This window comes from Malania oleifera, chromosome 4 (genome assembly GCF_029873635.1).
Source record: "Malania oleifera isolate guangnan ecotype guangnan chromosome 4, ASM2987363v1, whole genome shotgun sequence".
In the NCBI taxonomy this organism is placed as follows: Eukaryota; Viridiplantae; Streptophyta; class Magnoliopsida; order Santalales; family Ximeniaceae; genus Malania; species Malania oleifera.
The window spans coordinates 5,283,939-5,304,974 of NC_080420.1; the positions used below are offsets into that span (position 1 = coordinate 5,283,939).

Sequence of the window (21,036 nt, forward strand, 5' to 3'; positions counted from 1 at the left end):
AGGCATTCTATTAATGAGATATGTAGCTGTTAAAATGACATCGCCACAAAAATATTTTTTCATATTTGCAGTGAACATCAATGCTCTAGCTACTTCAAGAATATGCCTATTTTTGCATTCGGTGGCCCCATTTTGTTGAGGGGTATCCACAGGAACTTTGATGGATGATTCCATTTTCTTAAAGATAATTTCCCAATATATTATTGAAATATTCTGTACCATTATCAGTACGCAAGATTTGAATGAGAGTTTGAAATTGTGTTTGAATCGTGGAGTGGAAATTGATAAAAATAGAATGGACTTCAGTTTTATCTTTCAACAGGTAAACCCAACAAATACGAGTGTGATCATCAATAAAAGTAACAAACCATTTCGTGTGAGTACGATTAAGAGAGCGTGAGGGCCCCCATAAATCACTATGAATCATAGTAAAAGGTCTGGATGGTTTGTACGTGGATTTTGGAAAGGAATTACGTTGGTTTTTTGTAAGTTCACAAATCTCACACTAAAAATTAGAAGACATCTTATTTGAACGAATGGAAGGAAATAAACGTCTTAAGCATTGAAATTTTGGATGACCCATCTTAGAATGCCATAACAAAATTTCACTATCCCTAGAAACAGATGTAAAATCACAAATAGCAGTTTGACATTGTTTGCCCATATTTGCCTCCTTAAAGTAGTAGAGTCCCTCACACTCCTTATCACTGCCAATCGTCTTCCCTGATGATAGGTCCTGGAAAACACAATGAGAGGAAACAAATTTAGCAGAGCAATTAGAATCTTTTCTCAACTCGCTAATGGATAACAAATTGCAAGACAGCCTAGAGATGTGTAGGACAAATTCTAGAGTTATAGAGTCAAAGAATCAAATACTTTTACTTGCAACAGATGAGAGTTATCCATCTTCAATTTTAACTTTCAAATTTCCAACACAAGGTGAATAGGATGAGAACTGATGATAGGAATCGGTCATATAATCAGAGGCACCAAAATCAATTATCCATGGTATTTAAGGTTGTCAAAAAATTACCTTAGTGGGCTAAAGAACTAGAAGGAAGACGTGTGGAAGACTGACCCCATGCTTGAATGGTAGAGAACGTTTTATAGAGTTGCTCCAACTGTTCTCGACTGAATGCGCCATTTGAAGTGGAATTATTATTTTTCTCACCTTGTGGTTTCTCGGCTGGGTTATCAATAGCATCTTGGTAACCACGATTTTTGGGATTCTGTCTCGGCTTCCAATCTGTGGGCTTCCCATGTATTTCCTAGCATCTTTTGAGTGGCCCGACTTGCAGCAGTGCTCACACCAAGGTCTTCCTTTCTACACCTTTTGGCTTATCCCGGAAGGAGTTCCTCTTGAAATGAGGGCAGACATTTCAGGCCCATTGTTTCCGATCAGATTCGACTCCTTCAACATCACCTTGCGACGGTTCTCCTCTCACCTCACCTCCAAGAAGACTTCTCGAGTTGAAGGCAGAGGACGTCAACCGAGAATCCTCCCTCGCACCTCGTCCAAGTCTCGATTAAGTCTGGCCAAAAATTCGAAGACTCGTTCATTCTCGAATCTTTTCTTGTATTGGGCATTGTCTCCGGGCATTCCCAATCTTCCTCAATACTCAGGTCGAGTTCTTTCCAAAGATTCGTCATCTCCATATAGTAGTCTGTGACTTCTTTTTCTCCTTGCCGCATTTGCCATAGCCAAGTTTTGATCTAATAAATTTGAGAATAGCTTTCAATGTTTGAGTATGTCTCTCGGACAGCATCCAAAACATCCTTCGCCGTTGGTAGGAACAGGTAGGTCTTGCCGATTGAAGGTTTCATGGAGTTCACCAGCCACACAGTCACCATGGAGTTCTCAGACTTCCACTTCTGTGGAGTTGCAGTGTCGGTTGAGGCGAGCTTCTTCTTCTCGTCGGTAAGGTAGCCTAACTTTCCTTTGGCGTCAATCATGAGTTTGATTGATCTAGCCCATTAATAGAAATTCTTTTCGTTCAGTATCTCCACCGAGAGTTGGAAGGACGAGCTATCTAGCCCATTCGAATTTAAGGTGGACGTGGCTTCAGTCTTGCCGTTGAGAGCTTCAGAGGTGCTCGACCCTCTGTTCTTGACGGCTCTTTCTGCCATTGTTAACTAGGATTATAGCAACCCTAGCTCTGATACCATGAAATCATAATAGGTTTTCTGTATTTCTTGAATGAATTCTTTGTACAAGCTAATACGTTATACTTATAATACAATCGGGTATGCTAAAGATGGAAACAATCTCCTAGAATAATCTCTTAATAATGGACAATTCTATACATAAATATCCCCTAAATCACTCCAAGATACTCGGGATTTCTACATGAAGATGCTCAATTTCTAAGGAAATGAATAGGAAAATTTAGACAAGAAAGTGATGAAACCAAGAAGGATAATTTTATATACCATTAATTGTGAAAATATGTGATGGGGTTCTGCTCTTTTTGCAAGCTACCATGCTCGAAGTTGTGTAATTTTCTTTTTCCTAGTAAAATTGATATATTTTATGAAATGTGATATGAAATATTAAACCATGTATTGTTGTGTAACCATTTTGGGATAGACATTTTATGGCATTTTGGGTCTATTTTACTATTTTTGGACCAGCACATGCACACACATTGATTCTTATTTAATAGGTTGGCATGTTCTATCAAATTATTAATACATGTAAAACAGAAAAAGTAGTGTGAAGTAGTTTTTATACTTTGAAATTTGAATAATATATATTAACTCAGAGTGTACAATTCAAAATTTTGAACATTTAAAAAGATATTATCATACGGAGTGAAAGATAATTGGTATAATTTAAGTGTCTTTATTAATTCTAGTCCTTTTCACTCTCAAGAAGTCTTAAGCCAAATAGAATGTGCCTTGGTTTCACTTAGAACCATAATGCACTTGATTTTAAGACAGTATTGAGTTCTCATCCTTATTTGCCCTTATTAATGTGCATCCAGTCCCACATCGTCTCTGTGAGCAGTTCCAAAGCCAGTATAAGATCCTCTTAACCCTCTCTCTTTAATACCTACGTTTTGAGGATGAGCTCTCTAACATGGTATCAGAACTCTGGTTACCAGAAGGTCCAGGGTTCTAATCTTGTCACCCGCCTTTATTCTATGGCATTATTTATCATTTGTTTATCTCTCCACGTGCTATCGGGCTGCACATGCGGGGGAGTGTTAAAACTTGATATACATTGTTGACCCACAACCTAACAGTTTAAGCTTTTAGGTAAAGTGGTAATCTAACAACCCTCACATTCCAGACGTTGTTGTTTAAAATAAAGAATTTGAAGCCAAGCCAACAGGTTGGTCATGGTAGGTTGCATGTGAGGCATAATTCTGAGTATTTTCTTAATGGAAGAAGCATGACTCCCGTCTACATAAATGCTTTCTCACTCCTCTACTGCTTCATCTCAAGGAGAGAGTCAAGAGACCCAGCATGTTGAATGGCTTTTAAGATGAATTGTTCATACAATGCAAATAAATAACCACCTGACTTATGTAGCTTTTCCCACAGCACTGCTTGATACCACTTCTCACCAGGACCACTGCTAGAAATACATGGTTGTACTGGGAATTCATGGGGATTCAGACTAGGGAGAATTGAGGGATACCCTAGCTTAAAAAAGAACCGATTCACTTGCACAAAGAGATAATGTCGTGAGGCCAATTAATCAAAAGATGTTGATGGGTGGGAACTTTTTTTTTTGCAAAATTGTTTATCATTTATATTTCAGTATTGTGAGGTAGTAGTTGCATTGTGCCCCCCCCCCCCCCCACCCCCTTTATTTATATGTTCCTTAAAAATTGTTCCTACAATTATGCAGATTTTTGTGACATTTATATTTTGTATTAAGAATATTTACTTATTTCTCAATATTAATCCTTTTCTTTATGTTGTTGATTCAGTTTCTGGAAATGGCTTGGGGAAAGCTTCAGAATCAGCTGCTGTTGTTGGCGGTGCTTTGCCAGGTATTACTGTCAGCAAGTCAGTGGAGTATTCATATGAAGAGCTTGCCAAGGCTACAAATGACTTCAGCATGGCGAATAAGATTGGCGAAGGTGGCTTTGGTTGTGTTTATTATGCAGAATTAAGAGGAGAGGTTCGTCTTTTTGCTGTTAACACTCATTGTTCAAAGGAAAAACAATAACGAAGAAAAAGAAATAAAATAAGGAAGAAACAAAGAAAGAATGTGGAAAAGGTGGAAAATATAATTTTTATTTGTCTATTAAAAAAATTGACTTAGTTTTTTTGTTCAAATGATGAATGGTGTCCTAAGTCATTGCTTTGTTTCATGCACGACTTAGGGGATGCCTTGTTCATGAATTTCAATGCTTAATTTGAATAACAAAAACTTTTCATGCAATAAATAATGTAAAACAGCTCTGATGTTACCAACAAATTTGGGGGTGATCGAATGCGCCTAAAACTTCATAGGTTAGATAGGAGGTTGTCATACTAATTAATAAACGTTGATCATGTTTGGTATATCAATCTGCTTATATGTTAATATTAGGGATTTTAAGGGATCTGAGTCTAGTTATGACTTCTGGTCTGCAATATTGAGTAGAAAGCATTAAATGGAGACTGATTTTGCAGCAAAATGTGTGTTACCTTTTATCTTTTTAAATGGAATGTTGAAACAAGTGGACAATATTTTGACGTAACATGAAATATTTAAGTCCAAAAATACCGTGAGAAATTTGGAAGTAATAAAAAGTCCACAGATCACTGACTCCTTAAAAAAAAGATTTGTCTCCTTTCCTTTTTTAGGTGTTCCATAATTGTTGTCACTTTGTTAAAAAAGATAAATCAGGGAATCTGTTTGCTGTCCATATCACCCGTCTGTCATAACTGAGGCATCTAGAGTAAATGTATTAATTGTACAAACAATGGCATGAAAATGCTGGATAAAAACTCTTAAAGATGAGGTGTCGAACAGACCAAGCCTTTTCAACGATGACACCAAATTTGGGAGTTAAAATCTTTTATTTTATTTTGGGGAGGGGGGATGTTGGGGGAGCCTGATAGACGCCAGAAAGAACATCTACTATTTTTTCGGTTTCAAGCAGAGATCACACATTTGTTGACTTCGAAATTGATTGTACAAGTATTTCAAGTGCTGTTTGCATGTATCACATCAGCTGGAAGTTAAGGAATCTGCACAATGGTTTTATTTGACCTTCTAATATGGTACCTATCATATGATAATGCCGTGTCTACTCCATCCACAGATCCATTCACTTCCCTGTCATCTCATAACATTTATCAATATATTAGATCCATATTTGATTTACTTCCTCAGGCGTTTTAACCCACCGTACCCTTGCATTTCAACATGAGCAGCTGAGTCCTTTTGCCTAACCACTTATGCAGAGAGCTGCAATTAAGAAGATGGATATGCAAGCATCAAAAGAGTTCCTTGCAGAACTGAGGGTTCTTACACATGTGCACCACTCAAACCTGGTATTGTGCTTTCCCTTCGACAATTTTCCATCAAAATAGAGAACTCATTTTGCTGTTTTAAATTTTTATGAAGGCAGAGCCAAATTCTATTTTTGACAGTCAGAAAGAAAACAGTATAAAGACTCACAGCTATCATTTTTCAAATTTCCAGATTAAAATTGCAAATTCACTGTTGGCTCAGTTTTATGCCAACTTGGTGAAAAAGCAAATGCTTTGTAAACGAACTTAGTATATGCTGCTGATTAAAATAAGTTGATCAGAAAGTACAGGCATGCCACCTTGGCAGCTCTGGTGGTAATGCCTCAGTGGCCAAATTACTGCCGTCTACTAATGTAGTTCTTTCTCATACTGAATCATGTACAACAAGGCCAGATGGGAAAGTACAGATATGCCACCATGGCAATTCTGGTGGTAATGCCTCAGTGGATTAAATTACTGATGTCTACCAATGTAGTTACTTTCTCATACTGAGTCGTGCACAACAAGGCCAGTGGGAAGCTTGCTGCAGGATCATTGAGCGTCGCACCCTTTTCTTTGCATCTCGCCGGTGTGCTTATCAATGTGACAATTTTTTAACAGGAAAAAGAAAAAACCTTCAAAATTTGGTGCCACCAGATATACCTTTTTACCCTCTGATTTGAGAAGCAGTCTGGCTGGTTAATCACTATATTTTCTCTTCCCCTTTTTGCCAGATCATCCACAATGTAATCTTTTTATTTATCCTTTAGTTACATGTGGCCAATGTAGGTGCGCTTAATAGGATATTGTGCTGAGGGTTCCTTGTTCCTAGTCTATGAGTTTATTGAGAATGGAAATTTAAGTCAACATTTGCATTGCACAGGTGAGAACTATGGTGCATTTGGTTAGTAAAACATCTTATCTTCTGGCAGTAATCTAGTCTAATGGCTACAGTAGGTATTTTTCGTCACAGGTAGGGAGCCATTGCCATGGACTACTAGAGTGCAAATTGCACTGGATTCAGCAAGAGGACTTGAATATATCCATGAGCAGACTGTTCCCGTCTACATCCATCGCGATATTAAATCATCAAACATTCTGATAGACAACAGCTTCCATGGAAAGGTAATGAAAGTGCCTGCATTAGTGGGGTAGATTGAGATTATTTGTAAATACTTAAACCTGTACAGGTTGCTGATTTTGGGTTAACCAAACTAACTGAAGTTGGAGGTTCTTCGCTGCGAACGCAACTTGTGGGTACATTTGGATACATGCCTCCAGAGTAAGCATAGTTTTAATCTTCCTGTATGCAATTGTTTGTCTTTATATTTTTCCTAAGAGATCCAGCCTCTCTTGTGCTTGTTGGGAAAAATTATATGAATGATTCTCACAAGTAAAACAATGGTGCAATGCAAATAATAAATAGAAAGAGACACAAGAAATTAAATATGGTTCCCTCTAATATTGAGGAACGTCCATAGGACACGACGGTCCAAATCCACTATCACCAAATTCGTACAAAGTGGGCACAAAAGGCACAAGCCTTACGAATACACAAAAGTGTATAACAAATGGAGCAAGATGAAAAAGCCTCACCAAATGTTGTGAACAAAACTACAAAAAACCAACGAGAGTGAGCACAACCAAGAAAACCAAATATGCTGATAATAAAACACAGCCGGAGTCGCAGGAGAGAAGGGCAGCAGCAAGTTGCTGCAGCAGAGAAGACAACCGGTGCTGGCTGCAGGCGTGAGGAGCTGCTGCAGAAAATAGAGAAGACAGCTGGCGCAGGCGTGGGAGCACAGAGCAAAAAAGGCCAAAAAGAAAACACAATGGCAGCAGTGAAAATGTTGGGCTGCCCGGCTGCAGCTGCGCGTGGCTTGATCTAGAATTTCAAAATAGAATGCTCCATATTTTGCTTCCACTGGGAAGCCAACAAACATTTAAAAAAATGAACCTTTTCAAGGCATTGGGCTCCACAAGGAGGAAACCCAACAAATCTCCCCCTCCCGACTTATGGGGACGACTCCACCAATCCAGCCAAAATTCGACACTTCACATGTCTGTCTCTAGACAATGCTTTTGTCATCATGTTCAAACCATTATCATCGGTGTGAATTTTGTCAAACTGTAACAATTTCTTATCCAATGCATCCCGAACCAATGATATCTAACATCAATATGTTTTGAATTTAAATGGAAGATAGAATTCTTACTCAAATGAATTGTACTTTGGCTATCACAATAAAGAGCATACCTTTCTTGTTCCATGCCCAACTCTTTCAAGAATCTCTTTAACCAAAGCAATTCTTTGCAAACTTCCGTAATGGCAATAAACTCGGCTTCTGTAATGGATAGAGTAACACATTTTTGTAATTTAGATTGCCATGCTACAACTCCCCTTACAAAAGTCATCAAATAACCCAAAGTAGATTTTCTAAAATCAACATCATCGGTCATGTCGACATCCATGAATCCATGGAGCATAGATTTACCATTTCCAAAGCACAAACACACCTTCAAAGTGCCTTTAAGGTATTGGAGAATCCATTTTACCACTAACCAATGTTCTTTTCTCGGATTAGAGAGAAACCGACTAACAACTCCAATAGCATGAGCTAAACCTGGTCTTGTGCAAACCATTACATACATTAAAGAACTAATGGCCGAAGCATAAGGAATTTTCTTCATCTCTTCCTTGTCTTTCTCACTTGTAGGACTTTGTTTTGTACAAAGTTTGAAGTGACTAGCAAGCGGACAACCAACGGGTTTTGCTATATCCATATTGAACCTCTCAAGCACTTTTTCAATGTACCTTTATTGAGACAACCAAATTTGCCCATTTTCACAATCACGAACAATTCTCATGCCAAAAATTTGGTTTGCCGGTCCCAAGTATTTCATAGAAAAAGACTTGCTCAACTCCAACTTCAACTTGTCAATCTTGGAGGAGTCTTGTCCTACAACAAGCATATCATCAACAGAGTAAGAGAATAATATAAGTACCATCTGGAATTTTTTTCACAAACACACAATCATCCTGAGAGGTTTTTGAGTAACCATGATCAATCATGAAAGAATCAAATTTCTTATACCATCTTCGTGGTGCTTGCTTCAACCCATACAAACTTTTTTTTAATTTGCACACTAAATTCTCTTTCTCTTTTTGTTTGAAGTCTTTCGGTTGTTCCAAGTAAATTTTCTTTTCCAAGTTACCATGTAAGAAAGCGGTTTTTACATCTAGTTGTTCAACTTCTAAATTTAAGTTTTTTGCCATGCCAATAACAACTCAAATAGATGACAACTTCACAACCGGTGAGAATATTTCATCAAAGTCAATTCCTTTTTTCTGACCAAAACCTTTTACCACAAGCCTAGCCTTGTACCGAAGGTTCTTTCCATAATTTTTCAACCTAAACACCCATTTGTTTTTCAAAATTTTCTTACCAGGAGGAAGTTTAACCAAATCATAAGATGATTGTCAACTATGGACTTCATTTCCTCTTACATAGCCTCCATTCATTCAACTTTATTTTTATATTTCATGGCTTCTTGATAGCTTTCAGACTCCCTTTAATTTGTTAGAGTAACATAATCACGTGATGGATATTTAGTGGGGGTAGGGTACTACGAAAGGAAGTTGATCATGGATTATTAATAGGCCTAAATTTATTTTTCCCGTGTTGACGCTTGAGTGGTTAATGGGGATGGACTGTAAATTCGTTGGCAATATGTCTATGCTGGTGCAAATCCAGCTCGGGCCAATAATTTGCCGATCCATCATGAGATACTATAATCCATTTATCCTAAGGTCTTGGCTCTCTTGAAGATCTTCTCAGTGGAGCTTGCTTTTGAACTTGTTGCTCCCCCTTATTTTCATCTTCAACAACACTAAGAATTTCATCATTTCCAACATCTTCAAGAGGTGGATGAACATCTTCCATTATTTTCATCATATGCCAAAGGTGGAGAAGGTGACTCTGAGTCAACAAAATCATTCCCATTAGATTGTGATTGCTCAATCGTGCCAAAATCTTCAATTGTTTGATCTTCAAAAAATACAACATCCCGACTTCTAACAACTTTCTTGTCAATCAGATCCCACAATCTATATCCAAATTCATCAAGCCTATAGGCAAGAAAAATACATTGCCTTGTCTTGTCATCAAGTTTGGATCTTTCATCTTTTGGAATGTGAACAAATGCACGACAGCCAAACACTTTCAAGTGATCATAAGGGACATCCTTACCTTTCCAATTCTTTTCGGAAACTCACCAAGTAAAGGAGTTGAAGGGGACAAATTAATCAAGCCCACTGCTATCCTCATTGCTTCATCCCAAAATGATTTTGACAACTTCGCATGAGAGAGCATACATCTAATTCTCTCCACTATGGTGCGGTTCATCCTTTTGGCAATTCCATTTTGTTGATGACTTTTCTTGACGATCTTTTGATGTCTAATGCCTTGGCTATAACAATATGCATCAAATAGATCAATGTACTCTCCACCATTATCCGAGCGCACACATTTCACCTTCTTTCTAGTCTCCTTTTCAACTTTGACCTAAAAATTCTTAAACACATCTAAAACTTGATCTTTAGTTTTCAAAGCTTAAGCCCAAACTTTTTCTTGATTAATCATTAATAAAAGTAACAAAATAAAGTGCACCACTATGAGACTTAATTTTCAAAGGACCACACACATCAGAATGTATCAAATCTAGAACATTAGATTTTTTAGGAACAAACTTTGTACGAAAAGGAGCTCTATGTTGCTTACCGGTCAAACAGTGAACACAAGCTTTTAGAGGGGTACCTTTCATTTCGGGTAGAAGCTTATTTTTGAACAAAAGTTGCATTCCTTTTTCAATCATGTGCCTAAGCCGCTTATGCCATAAATTGGTGGAAGAGTGACTCTCAATTGCATTCACAACACCATTACCAATTTTATCTTGCATCATGTAAAGTGTACTAGTGTTCTTGCCTTTAGCCACTACCAAAGTACACTTTGTGAGCTTCCGTTTTCCATCACCAAAATGGTTGTCAAACCCTTCACCATCAAGCTTTTCGTTAGATATCAAATTTAGCTGAATGTCGGGTACATGTCTCACATCTTTGAGCACCAACTTACATCCAAGATTTGTTTCCAAACAAATATTTCCCATGCCAACAATTTTTGACAAACGTTCATTTCTCGTCTGAACAACTCCATAACTTCCTTTGGAACAGAAAGTGAATAAATCTTCCCAAGAAGTGACATGGAATGATGCACTAGAATCAATAACCCAATTTGTCTCTTGACTTGTTAAATTAATGCAACTTCCATTACAAACAACCATAAGATCGCCATCAGATGCAACTGAGGTTGTGTCTTCATACTTTTTCTCAAAATTTTTTTCTTTATTTTGCCATTTGAATTTCAATTTTTTACACTCTCACTTCATATGCCCTTTCTCATGACAATAGTGACACTTAATATCCTTTCTTAAAACTTAGCTAGACCGGCCTCTTGATTTGTCATTGCGGTGAGAAGATCTACTCTTGCTTCTACCTCTCCACCTGTTTTCTATCACAAGTGCCTCTGAATGAGAAGAGCCAACTGATTTTCTTCTAATTTTTTCATTCAACAAGCTGCTAGTTACTTAGTTCATACTAACAATTCTATTAGGAGCTGAATTACTAACTGTCATAACCAAAGTCTCAACTTTCCGAGAAAGAGCTAAGAAGCATTAGGGCCTGCAACTTATCATCAAAAACTATTTTCATAGTAGCAAATTGATTGATAATATTTTTCATCTCATTCAAATGCTCGGCAATAAGACCACCATCTTTATATTTCAAGTTCACCAATTTTTAGAAAAGAAAAGTTTTATTTGTAGCCGACTTTCTATCATAAAGACCCTTCAATTTTTTCCACAATTCATGTGCCAAAGTTTTGGTAGAAGCATGATGAAAAACATTATTATCAATAAATTGACGAATGACACCAATGATTTTTCTATTGAGCCTATTCCACTCATCATTACTCGTATTTTTAGGTTTTCGGCTATCACCCTCAATAAGTCCATCCAAATCTTTGCAAAATAAAAGATCTTGTATTTTTATTTTCCCAGTTACCCAATTGCTCCCATTGAAACTAATCATACGACCAACATTACCATCCATGATTTACACAAACCTAATGAGTCCAAAGAACACGGCTTTGATACCACTTGTTGGGAAAATTATGTGAATGATTCCCACAAGTAAATCAATGGTGTAATTCAAATAATAAATAAAATGAGATACAATAAATTTAACGGGGTTTCCTCTAATATTGAGGTACGTCCACGGGACACGATGGTCCGAATCGACTATCACCAAATTCATACAAAGTGGGCACAAAAGACACAAGCCTTACATATGCACAAAAGTGTATAACAAATGAAGCAAGATAAAAAAGCCTCACCAAATGTTGTGAACAAAACTCCAAAAAACCAACTAGAGTTGAGCACAACCGAAAAACACCCAATATGCTGATAATAATACACACCCAGAGTTGCAGGAGAGAAGGACAGCAGCAGGTTGCTGCAGTGGAGAAGACAACCGGCGCTGGCTGCAGGCGTGAGGAGCTGCTGCTGAAAATGGAGAAGACGACTGGGGAAGGCGTGGGAGCACAAAGCCAAAAAGGCTAAAAAGAAAACACAATGGCAGCAGTGAAAATGTTGGGGCTGCCCGGCTGCTGCTGTGCGTGGCTTGATCTAGAATTTCAAAATAGAATGCTTCGGATTTTGCTTCCACTGGGAAGCCAACAAACGTTAAGGCATTGAGCCCCACAAGGAGGGAAACCCAACAGTGCTAATGTTTTTGTCAATCTTGATAACCCGAGGATCTGGGCATATGTTATTTGTTTGTAAGAGAACCACTTTCCCCCACAAAGACAAAATCCCAAAATGCATGCTCACAGTCAAAAGAAACTCTGGGAATGGTACTTGTAAAATCTCCTTCCACTGCACCAACACCTGGTAGTTTTATCATATTTAGATGATAAGTATGGCAACTCCTGCAAAAACAACAAAAGTTATTATTCAAGTATTGCCAAGCGATACTTGTGGTCCATAGCTAGTTCTTGCACTTGTAGTAAATAACCTTTCTCCTTGAATTTGCTTGTTATATAGCCAGTATTGCATCAAAAGAGTGGGGAGGAGGGTAGGCATCAAGTTTCACACAGCCACTTATAGCCTTTTGATCTGGAGAAAAAAAAATGTTATGTATATATATAGTGAAATACAAAAAATGATAATATAATCAATCGATAATTAAATGCCAATTAATTCATAGAGTTACTAACAATAAATTTTGTTTTTTATTATTTGTTTTTGTTTTTTTGTTTTTTTTTTCGAAAACCCCAATTTTATTGATATCTCTTACTTATGGAGGTAGAATACTGTGGTTACAAGCAAGACACATGAGATTTACAAATAAACTAACAAAACCATCCCAAACATCAGAACTAATACTAAAAAAAAAAAAAACCAAAAACATTATCTAACTAAAACGATCTAAACAGGCCTATATGCAATCAAAACCAACCAAAAACAAACATAAACAAATTGCTGCAAATTGATGTCAATTATCCGCAAACGAAATCGAGAGGAAAACCCAAATGATGACAATTAAAGACGAAAGCTTGAAATACTTTATCTTATCCATACGAATGAAACATCTCATTTTACTCGGCAGGACATCACCTACAAAATATCTCCTCGTGTTGCCTTCCTCTGCTTGACGAGCCAAGAAATCCTTCACCTGATTACCTTCTCTAAATTGGTGTTTTATAGAGAACTGAAGACCTTGTAACTCCTCCTCTAACAATTCTCAAAAGTCCCATAAGTACTAGGAAGAACAAATTCTAGTTGTTAAACTTAGTGAGCCAATCAGTAATGCTGGGGTGTTAAGCTCAGTAAAAAGAAAAATAGTGATTCAAGAATGGAAGAAGAAGATATGCTGCCTGTGATATATTTTTTATAACCATTGGTAGCTTTAATAAAATATCTGTAACAGTTTTTTTTTTTAACAAGAAATTGTTTTATTTTTTTTTCTCTTTTCGTTAGCCAGCACTTGTATATAAAGTTGGCTAGGCATATGTAAAATTAATTACATATTGTAACTTCATGTTGATAATCTGAAAGAAGATGTTCAGGTTCTTGATAGATGTTCAGTTTTTTTATATGGTATCAGAGCACTGCTAGCTGAAAAGCTCTTCCATTTCTTGAATTTGCTTCTTCCTCCTTATTTCTAATTGTTTTCTTCAATTGAATTCTCGAAGGTCATTCATGGTATCTCCTGAATCGAGTAATCCAAATGTTGAAACCAGTTATTCAAGTTTTACAAATCCATATTTTCTCAATTCGAATGAAAATCCAGGCAACATCTTGGTTACACAACCATTGCTTGGAATGAAGAATTATCATTCTTGGTCCAGGGCTATGATCTTAGCTCTCACTGCTAAGAAGAAGATAGGCTTCATTAATGGCAAAATTGTTGAGCTAGATTTAGAATCTCCCTTCTATGAAAATTGGTTAAGCTATAACACGATGGTGATTTCATGGATGATAAATTCCATGCACGTTGATGTATCTAACAACATGATGTATTGTCAAACTGCTAGAGAAATGTGGCTTGAATTGCAGAAACTTTTCTCACAAGGTAGTGGTCCCAAACTCTACAATCTTCAGAAAGAGATCTCTAATATATCACAAAACCAGATGACGATCACAGAATACTTCACAAGATTCAAGAAATTGTGGGATCAATTGCTGAATCTGGAGCCATTACCAGAGTGTACTTGTGGAGCAATAAATGCTTCTCATGATAAGACTTATGCTATGAGATTTTTTATGGGTTTGAATGAGAATTTTGAGACTATAAGAACTCAAATTCTGATGCAGGAGCCTTTTCCTTTAATTAGCAAGATTTATGCTCTGGTTCTTCAAGAAGAGTCTCACAAGAATGTAAAACATGGAGGATATTACACTGCCAGGTCAGATTCAGTAGCAATGTATGCCAATTCAAAGGGAAGTAATTCTGGAAATTCTTGGAATAAAGGAAATAACAAAAGGGAGAGATTGTTATGCACTCACTACAACATGCTTGGACATACAATTGATAAATGTTACAAGTTACATGGTTATCCACTGGGATATAAATCAAAAGGAAGACCAAGTGTTAATCAAGTTACTTGCAGCCCAGGAGCAGCAACTGAAAATGTGTCAGTTCAATGTCCTATTTCTAAAGCACAATGTGAGCAATTGCTAACTTTTCTTAATACTGGGAATAATTCGGGTAAGAATTATCATGCAGCCAATATAAGTACTGGTAATGGACTACAAAATTTGGTTTCTGGAGCTGTTGATGTGTGTTCATCTGCTGATGATCTTTCTGTTGCTGGTGTGATAGCTAATATACCACATTCTCAAGCTAATAATTACCTTGAAACTATGTCAGGTGTTGTTTCTAATCCCATCTTAAATCCAAATTTAACACATTCCATTTTTTCAGCCAAACGAGTTAATCCAACTTGTTTCAAGACCACTGATTGGGTCATAGACACAAGAGCTACTGATCATATGGTACATTCTGTGTCTTGTTTCACCACTGTAATAGCCACAATAAATACTCATGTAAATTTTCCAAATGGTGAATTAGCTTTAGTCACACATATTGGAAATGTCAAAATCAACGAAAATCTCATCTTATATGATGTTCTTTGTGTTCCATCTTTTAATTTCAATCTTATATCAGTTAGCAAACTTACCAAATTTGATTCTTGTTGCCTTATGTTCTTTGGTAATTTGTGTTCATCCAGGACCTTGCTCACTGGAACACACTTGGTCAGGGTAAAGAGTGCAATGGCCTATACCTGCTGGAAGATAGCAATTCTGTTTCTTCTTTTATTTCATCAGTTTCCTCTGTTAATAAAACTCAGCCACATATATGGCATTTGAGGTTGGGACATCCTTCCAATACCAAGCTGTCTTTACTCAAGTCAAATAATGTACAGATTTGTGATTCAAGTGAAGATTTTTTTTTGTGATGTTTGTCCTCTTGCCAAACAAAAACGATTGCCTTTCAATAAAAGTTTACATACTTCCCAGAATTTTTTTGACTTGATTCATTGTGATTTGTGGGGTCCATTTTCTGTATCTACTATTGATTCTTGCAAATATTTCCTCACTATAGTGGATGATTATTCTAGATGTACATGGGTTTACTTATTAAAACACAAATCACAAACTCAATCCATATTAGAACAATTTTGTACCATGGTTGAAACTCAATTTTCTAGAAGAGTGAAGATAATTTGAACTGATAATGGAACTTAATTTATTATGAGTGATTTTTTTGCTAAAAGAGGCATTTTGCATCATTTAAGCTGTGTTGAGACTCCTCAACAAAATGCAATTGTAGAAAGGAAACATCAACATATCTTAAATGTAGCTAGGTCACTTATGTTCCATTCACATTTACCTTTACATCTTTGGGGGCATTGTGTTTTAACTGTTGTATATCTTATCAATAGGATTCCCAGTACACCTCTATCACATAAAACTCCTTATGAGGTTCTTTATGGCAGTCCTCCTTCTTATGATCATCTAAGAATTTTTGGTTGTCTTTGTTATGCTTCTACATTAGCACATAACAGATCTAAATTTGCAGCAAGAGCAAGGAGACGTATCTTTCTAGGCTATCCTTTTGGCATAAAAGGTTACAAAGTCTTAGACTTGTCCACAAATTCAATTTTCATATCCAGAGATGTGGTTTTTCATGAAAACATATTTCCTTAGATTGAAGGTAAAGCTTCAATTTCAGATCCTTTTGATTCAGTTACTGAAATTAATAATCTTGCATCTTCCAGCTCAGGAAATGAATTTTTTGTCACTCCTATTCCTATCCAAGATGAGTCTATTCCTTGTTTAAATTCTGCTCCTAATTCTACATCAGTTCAGGTTTCTGATGTATCTACTGCAGTTCCTTCTTTGCATATGCCTACAGTTTCTATTCCTATCACTTCAATACCTGTTTCTACACCAGCTCATGAATCACCATCAGCACCTATCAGAAGATCATCTCGGCAATCTATTAAACCAACATATTTACAGGATTATGCTTGTGCTGCAACTCATGTTTCTGGAGCAGCTTATGATGTGGCTGATGGACTCACTTATTCCCATTTAGAATCTTCCTATCATTCATATCTACTGGCAGTTAATTCTTTACCTCAAGAGCCACAATTTTTCTTTCAAGCTATTAAAAATCCTTTATGGAGATCAGCAATGGACAAAGAAATTCAAGCTCTTGAACAGAATCAAACTTGGGAACTTACCACATTACCTCCTGGAAAAACTCCTATTGGGTGTAAGTGGGTATATAAGATTAAATTGAATTCTGATGGAACAGTGGAAAGGTACAAGGCTAGACTTGTGGCTAAAGGGTATACACAACAGGAAGGCATTGATTTTCTTGAAACATTTTCTCCAGTTGCTAAGACAATAACTGTTCGAGTACTTCTTGCTTTAGCAGCTGCCAGGTGTTGGCCTCTTCACCAATTAGATATTAACAATGCTTTTTTACATGGGGATTTACATGAAGAGGTATATATGTCATTGCCTCCTGGTTTTCACAGTGAGGGGGGGCCTTCAATTGCTGCTTCTTCTTCACAATCATCTAATACTGTTGTCTGCAGGTTGCTTAAATCTCTTTATGGTCTGAGACAAGTTTCAAGACAATGGTATACAAAACTGTCATCTGTTATTCAGCAACTTGGTTTTATTCAATCAACTGCTGATAATTCTCTTTTTGTTCATGCCAAAGGTTCCTCATTCACAGCTTTATTGGTTTATGTGGATGACATGATCATAACAGGAAATGATCCCATTTGTGTAGCAAATTTAAAGACAGTTCTGGATGCTAAATTTGGAATTAAAGATCTTGGATCACTTAAGTTCTTCTTAGGACTTGAAATTTCTAGAGGAAGAAAGGGAATAAGCTTAAATCAAAGAAAGTTTGCTTTAGACATTTTAAAGGAGACAGGAATGATGGGTTGTAAACCTGCTAAGTCTCCAATGGAACAACAATTAAAATTGTCAAAGGACAGTGGTGAACTTCTATCAGATTCAGGCAAGTATAGAAGGCTTATAGGAAAATTGATGTATTTAACACTCAGCAGACCAGATATTACATATGCTGTGAATAGGCTGAGTCAGTTTTTGGCCAAACCGAGAGTTCCTCATATGCAAGCTGCAACAAGAATTCTGCAATACTTCAAGGGGACACCTGGGCAAGGAATTTTATTTCCTAGTAGTTCAGATTTACAATTGAAGGCATATTGTGATGCTGATTGGGCTAGATGCCCAGATACAAGGAAGTCTCTTATTGGATATTGTGTTTTTCTTGGAGATGCTTTGATTTCTTGGAGATCAAAGAAGCAATCAATGGTATCAAGATCTTCAGCTGAGGCTGAATATAGATCAATGGCAAGCACTACTTGTGAAATTACTTGGATTTTATTTTTACTAAGAGATTTACAAGTTAAGCATGAAATATCAATTTTACTTTACTGTGACAACTAGGCAGCTTTGCATATAGCTGCAAATCCAGTATTCCATGAACGATCAAAACATATAGAAGCGGATTGTCATATTGTTAGAAACAGAGTTCTAGATGGTATGATTAAAGCTTTTCATGTTGCATCTAAAAATCAGTTGGCTGACATTTTTACTAAGGCACTTGGTGTAGACAATCATATTAGAATGATCAAGAAGCTGGGTTTGATTAATATATTTTCTCATCAAGTTGAATATCCGGATTGTACTCTGAAAGTTCAAGCAGCAAGAGCTTTGCTCTTGAGGGGGGGTGTTAAACTTAGTAAGCCAATCAGTAATGCTGGGGTGTTAAGCTCAGAAAAAAGAAAAACAGTGATTCAAGAACAGAGCATGGAAGAAGAAGATCTGCTGCCTGTGATATATTTTTTATAACCATTGGTAGCTTTAATAAAATATCTGTAACAGTTTTTTTTTAACAAGAAATTTCTTTATTTTTTTTTCTCTTTTCGTTAGCCAGCACTTGTATATAAAGTTGGCTGGGCATATGTAAAATTAATTACATATTGTAACTTCATCTTGATAATCTGAAAGAAGATGTTCAGGTTCTTGATAGATGTTCAGTTTTTTTATACCAGTTCTGAGCCATCCCACCACCAATTCCGAGTCGCTTTCAATAAAAATATTTTGGTATCCCAACTCTTTACAGATTTGTACACTACTAGGAAAAGCTCGCAATGCCGCTCCATTGTTAGTACCCGACTTAAATTTTTCAAAGAAAGTAGCCTTAATATTATCCGATGAGTCGCAGATGATACCACCACCACCACAAGAACCCAAATTTCCTCTACAAGAGTCATCTATATTTAGCTTCAACCAACCTACTGGAGGCATTTCCCATACTACTTTTCTAGGAGTTCTAACTTTTGGTTTTTTCATTTTCACCTGGAACACTCCAATAAATTCTTATGTATAGAGGGTAGAGAACCCTTCACGCCTTCTGCACTTTTTTCGAGCCAAAACCTCATAGATAACCTGCATTCCCCAGCTCATACTTATCTTCCATGCAGGCTTTACAACTTTTGAGCCATAGTCTTCAAGAAATTATAGTAGGTAACAAACCGATGATCATACCTTTTTGGGTTGATTTTTTGGCACATCTGAACCATCTACTAATTTTCACCCTCCATGGTTCAACATCAAAATTTAGAATTCCCAAGACAGACATTGCTCTCTTCCATACCATACTTGCGATGGATCCCATACTCAGAACATGATTGAGAGACGCCTCTTTTTTATCCACGCAGCAGTTGAAAGTGAGACCATATCAAATCCCAGTTTCCGCACTCTCTCATCTATAGGAAAACATTGGAACATGACTTTCCACATACACAGCGATAATTTTTTAGGAAGTTCCATCCATGGACACCGCTCCCCTTTAAATCTTATCACCTCCTATGCCAAGGTGGTTGAAAATTTTCCATTTATGGAAGGCTCCCAAATAAACACGTCAAGCCCCTCTTTGTGCTTTATAAACGACAACAAAATCTCATTCATTTTGGGGACCCCTAAGAATTCTTTCAGCATATCAATATCCCAATTCTCAAACTTCCAACCGTCTTGAATATTTAACTCAGGATGCTGGACCATGTAAGAACACTTAGCAAGGGGACCTCAACCACTTATCAAACCAAAAAGAAGCTTTTCCTTCTCTAACCTTCACATAAACATTCTCATATACCTCTAGAAACACCTTTAAGATTGTCTTCCAAAATCGAGAGCCCGTAGGAGTGGAATTGGTTGAAACCAGGTGACCTGATTTAATATTTTTAGCCTTAAAGAAACGGGTCCAAAGATTATGTAACGTCATAAGTCTCCAAGCAAACTTCATGTGAAAAGATCTTTGAACGTCATTAAGGTTCCTAATGCCAACACCCCCTTCATCTAAGGGTTTACAAACCTTTGACCAAGCACCCCATATTATTTTTGCCCTACCATTACTCTCCCCCTAAAGAAAAGAAGAGAGAATTGAATTAATATTTCTTATCACCACCAAAGGAACTGAGAGAGCCATTAACGTATGAGTCGCCATGCATGATAAAACAGGTTGAATAAAGATGAGATGACCCCCTTGAGATGGCAACCTCATCTTCCCACTCGCCATCTTATTTCAAAATTTTGCGACTAATGGTTCACGCATTCTAGCAGTAAGGCGATCAGAAATCAAAGGTGCCCCAAGGTACATCGTTGGAAATTTTCCTTCAGCAAAACCCGTCAATTGAAATAGCTCCATTCTTATAGTAATGTTGAACTTGTTGGACATAAAGAGACCTGATTTCTCCTGATTTCTCCTTGTTGATTAATTGGCCAGACCAATTTTCATACAAATCCAACGCATTCAAAAGCATCTTTAAAGATTTCCTTTCCCTATTAGCAAAAAAAAAAGCAAGTCATCCGCATATAATAAATGAGAGATTAAAATAGCTCCCCTCGAAAGATAAAATCTTCCAATCCTGCCTTCCTCAAAATTATTTTTTAATAATCTAGAAAGAATCTCTTCCATCAAAATAAATAAATATGGAGATAGTGGATCACCTTGCCAAAGGCCCCGTTAGGACTTGAAAAAACCCCTCTATGTACCCTTCATTATGATTTAAAACCATGGGGTCTTAACACATTCAGCTATTAAGTTACAAACTTGACTAGAAAAACCAAAACCCTCCAAGACCCAAATAAAAAATCTCCAGTCAACCCGATCATAAGCCTTTTCCATATCCACTTTTAATACTACATTTCCCTCTTTACTCTTTCTGTTGATTGATTGAACCTTTTCCCGCGCCAGAGTAATATTTTCAAAAATACTTCTACGAGGGAGAAAAGCACTTTGCTCTGGAGAGATAATTTTATTCAAGCATCGCATCAATTGACCTACACTTTTCAAAGCTTCTTGGATCCTTCACTTTAGGGATAAGAACTAAATAAGAAGAAGTGAAAAATATG

The 21,036-nt window shown here is 36.9% G+C and overlaps 1 protein-coding gene across 1 annotated transcript in view; it reads left to right on the forward strand.

Annotated features, from left to right (window-relative positions):
• LOC131153015 (chitin elicitor receptor kinase 1-like) overlaps positions 1-21,036 on the forward strand; it is a 72,353-nt gene that overhangs the window by 7,967 nt on the left and 43,350 nt on the right. Inside the window, exons 5-9 of the mRNA XM_058105029.1 lie at positions 3,887-4,132; positions 5,407-5,496; positions 6,244-6,337; positions 6,428-6,579; positions 6,645-6,736. Of these exons, the coding sequence (XP_057961012.1) occupies positions 3,887-4,132; positions 5,407-5,496; positions 6,244-6,337; positions 6,428-6,579; positions 6,645-6,736 (674 nt within the window). The remainder of the gene's footprint in view (positions 1-3,886; positions 4,133-5,406; positions 5,497-6,243; positions 6,338-6,427; positions 6,580-6,644; positions 6,737-21,036) is intronic.